Below are 3,273 nucleotides of genomic sequence, written 5' to 3'. Positions count from 1 at the left end.
ATATATGTATTACTGTATGTATAATTTTGTATTTTGGTCACTTGTTTTTTTTTATAGTTTTTCAATTGTTATCCCAAAATAAAAACATCTTTCTATTCTGAAAGCAACAGAAAATAAAAATGAGGCACAAATGACCTCACTCACATGAACACTCAACAGACCATATAACGTCTTTAATTTGTCTTTCAAGTGTTTTTTTTTATATATACAGAACTAGAATAATGCCATAAAATAAAGCAAAATCTTTCTGTCAAACACTAAATATAATGAATTATAGATTGGCATATATTTGCATGTTCATAAATACTCAGATTTGTTGTCTCATTTGTAGACTCATTAAAATCAAGCAGAAAGGACAAACAACAAAATCCTTCACAACAGGAGGTTTTCAGTATAAGACACTGACTCCTATGGTTTTTGAGATGTTGCATAATATGGACAAAAGCTTGATTTTGTTCGAGTTTTCATGTGCTTTTAGACCAAAACAGTGCACAACTCAACTAAAGCTAAGAGTTTAAAATGAGAGATTCAGAGAACTGCAGTGTTTTCATACCCTTGTGTGTTGGATTTTGCTTGGCAGTCAGCACTAAGGCAACAATCGAACAGAACAAAAGAGAAACATAATATCACACTGTCTCACATTCACACATTAGGGAATAAAACAAACAGATCTTTCGACAGACACATTAACACACGTCTGGTTTTACACACAAAAAAAAGTCTTGTTGCCAAACGTGCTTGTCTGTAAYACGCTAATATGTTTTGTCAGCAAAAACAGACATCTGCTCACAATCAGTATACCGTAAATCTGTTATCTACTCTGTATGTGAGTGTTACAAACAACACTAATCACAGTCATTGTGCTGACTGACCTCAGATGATTAAAACAATGTGGTCACAAGAACTGATCGACCACAGGGTGACCATTTCCCCAAACCTCTGAATCTGCCAGTAATTTCCTTAACACCCATCAGTTCTCAACACCTTCAGTCAAACTCAACCTTTTCCAACTGATTTTGCTGAATCTATTCATGTTCCATTTTAGCGCAGAAACATAACAGAGATTGTTTCTGAAAATATCTTCAAGATTTTTGACTTAAAGGGGACGTGTCATGCAAAATCTACAATTTGGCTGTCTTCATTCTCCTCTGGCTCCAACATGTAAGGCTGGGTGGACGAGTCTTMCGTTGTTGACATCTTTTTCTTTATTTATTTGGGAATAAAATGTTTCTGTACCGCTATATAGTCGTAAACCCCTCTATCAAAATGGATCGCTCAGGAAGATGGAGGTGGGGTGGGGGGGTGGTTTGAAGCGCCTCGTTTGGATTTAAAGAGACCGCATCAAAACGAGTTGATCTGAGATACACCAGAAAAGGGGTGAAAGAGGGGCTTGTGGAGCTACAATAGGGAGGAATTTATACCAAAGCATTGCAGTTCCACTTTACATAGAACCCAACTTAATGATTTCAATGTGAAAATGAAGGATTTAAAAGCATGTCTCCATTCAGATTAATAAGTCATGTTTTGTTGCCGACAATCACATTTTTAAAACAATCATTTTAATAACATGTCTGTCATTAAATCAAAGTTTGAACTGGGTACACTTGGCTTAGTGGTGACTGAAAACTGTCYCGGTTTTGACTCAACGACTTTCCGTTTGACAGAAACAACATAAACGACTTGAAATTAGAATTTTTTGGGGGCATTTCTCGGGAAATCAGACAACCTGACACATCTCAGTAGTCTTGACGCTGGTAGCCTCCAGTGCCATCGAAGGCCCCGTCGCTGTTCGTCTGGGCCCCTCCACCGCTCGGGCTCTCCAAGTCATCCCCTCCAAAGGATGTGTAGGGGGCTCCGGCTGCGTCCTGGCTGGGGTCAGTGTAGTCCTGGGAGAAGAGGGCTGAGTCGGCCCCCAGCTTGTATCTCTGGAAGGCGAAGAAGCACTGGCCCGCCTAAGTCAGTTGTTTGGAGGTGGAGGTGGATAATAGAGGGGCGCACAAGTTGCATAGATAGCAAATGAGTGGTTGTGGAGACAGATGATGAAGCAGTRGTGTTAGAGCAGCGGGGTTGGGAGGGAAGAAAAACAGCAAGAGGAAAACATTGATTAGTTGAATAGAAAACTCGTGAAGCTTATTAGATCGTCTGAATGAGYCATTTAGTCAGTCACAGCGGGTTATTTCTAAAGGCAGCAAAGCAAAAAGCTAAATCATTCAGCTCCATAATGAGAAATAAAACCTCATCATGTCTTATTTCTTTCCACAGGGGAATAATCACAACATAATCAAGCAGTGTCTGTGTTCACTAAACAGCCGAGGAGCTGCACTGTGAAATAGCGCCGGCTAAAAATACTCAAGAAATATGCAAAGTGTTACAGGGCACCTAAATTAAACTGCTTTTTAAAATGCACCAGTGATGCATACTCATCTTAATAAAACAAAAGAAAGTAAATTATGACCAGGCAGGCATAGCAAAAGCGTAGAAAAAATAGTGAGTTTCATTTTCTTAGCTGTAGTTCATCATATTGATAGAGTTATGTTTGTTAATTCTATTAGAACAAAAAGCCTGCAGTCAGAGTTTATTTTTCATACAAATTGAGAAGTATTGATTTTTGTCTGAAGGAAGTGCAGTGAAATTTTCTTGATAAACAAATTATGTCTCATTGCGTAACTAATAATAAAATTATTAAACTGGAAGATTTCCTGCCCACCTCCACCTCTTAACCCTTAATGTGTTGATTAAGGAAGGTGAATAAGTGTGTTTCCTAAAGTGTTCAACTGTGTGAAGATAAAGCACCGAATACATCTAAATCTTTAATCAGTCCAAAAAATAAAATAAAATAACATAAAAGAGAATGCACAGTGTTTTCTTAAGTCAATGCCTGGAAGACGTGGATGCTTATATGTTATGATGTCACTGGTTGAAAAGCTCCAGGTTCATGGGTGCAGCTGCAGCTAATACGAGCATCGATACTTAAACCCCAGCTGCATTACTCTGGTTATTTATTTATTTATTTATTACAAAAATTCTTCCTTCTGTTCCAAAAAAATATTTCATTTTCTTACAAACGAGCAGGAAAAACTTCCAACAGAAATGTTAAAATACCCCATGAATGGTTAGTAGATGGGTGCATCATTGATATTAACAAATGACAAAAGAATAACATTTTATGAAGGGGTCAAGGTTTTCCCAAATGAACTGCATTGACTGTTGATTTGTTACTACTACTACTACTACTACTACTACTACTACTACTACTACTACTACTACTACTAC

General features: G+C 37.7%; 1 protein-coding gene across 1 annotated transcript in view; it reads right to left on the bottom strand.

Moving 5' to 3' along the window:
* Positions 1-1,537: 1,537 nt before the first annotated feature.
* syngr1b (synaptogyrin 1b) overlaps positions 1,538-3,273 on the bottom strand; it is a 33,385-nt gene continuing 31,649 nt past the window's right edge. The window contains exon 4 of the mRNA XM_014015506.1: positions 1,538-1,952. Within this exon, the coding sequence (XP_013870960.1) occupies positions 1,737-1,952 (216 nt within the window). The 3' untranslated portion in view covers positions 1,538-1,736. The remainder of the gene's footprint in view (positions 1,953-3,273) is intronic.

This window comes from Austrofundulus limnaeus, unplaced genomic scaffold (genome assembly GCF_001266775.1).
Source record: "Austrofundulus limnaeus strain Quisiro unplaced genomic scaffold, Austrofundulus_limnaeus-1.0 Scaffold130, whole genome shotgun sequence".
In the NCBI taxonomy this organism is placed as follows: Eukaryota; Metazoa; Chordata; class Actinopteri; order Cyprinodontiformes; family Rivulidae; genus Austrofundulus; species Austrofundulus limnaeus.
This window is presented reverse-complemented; position numbering and strand designations above follow the sequence as displayed.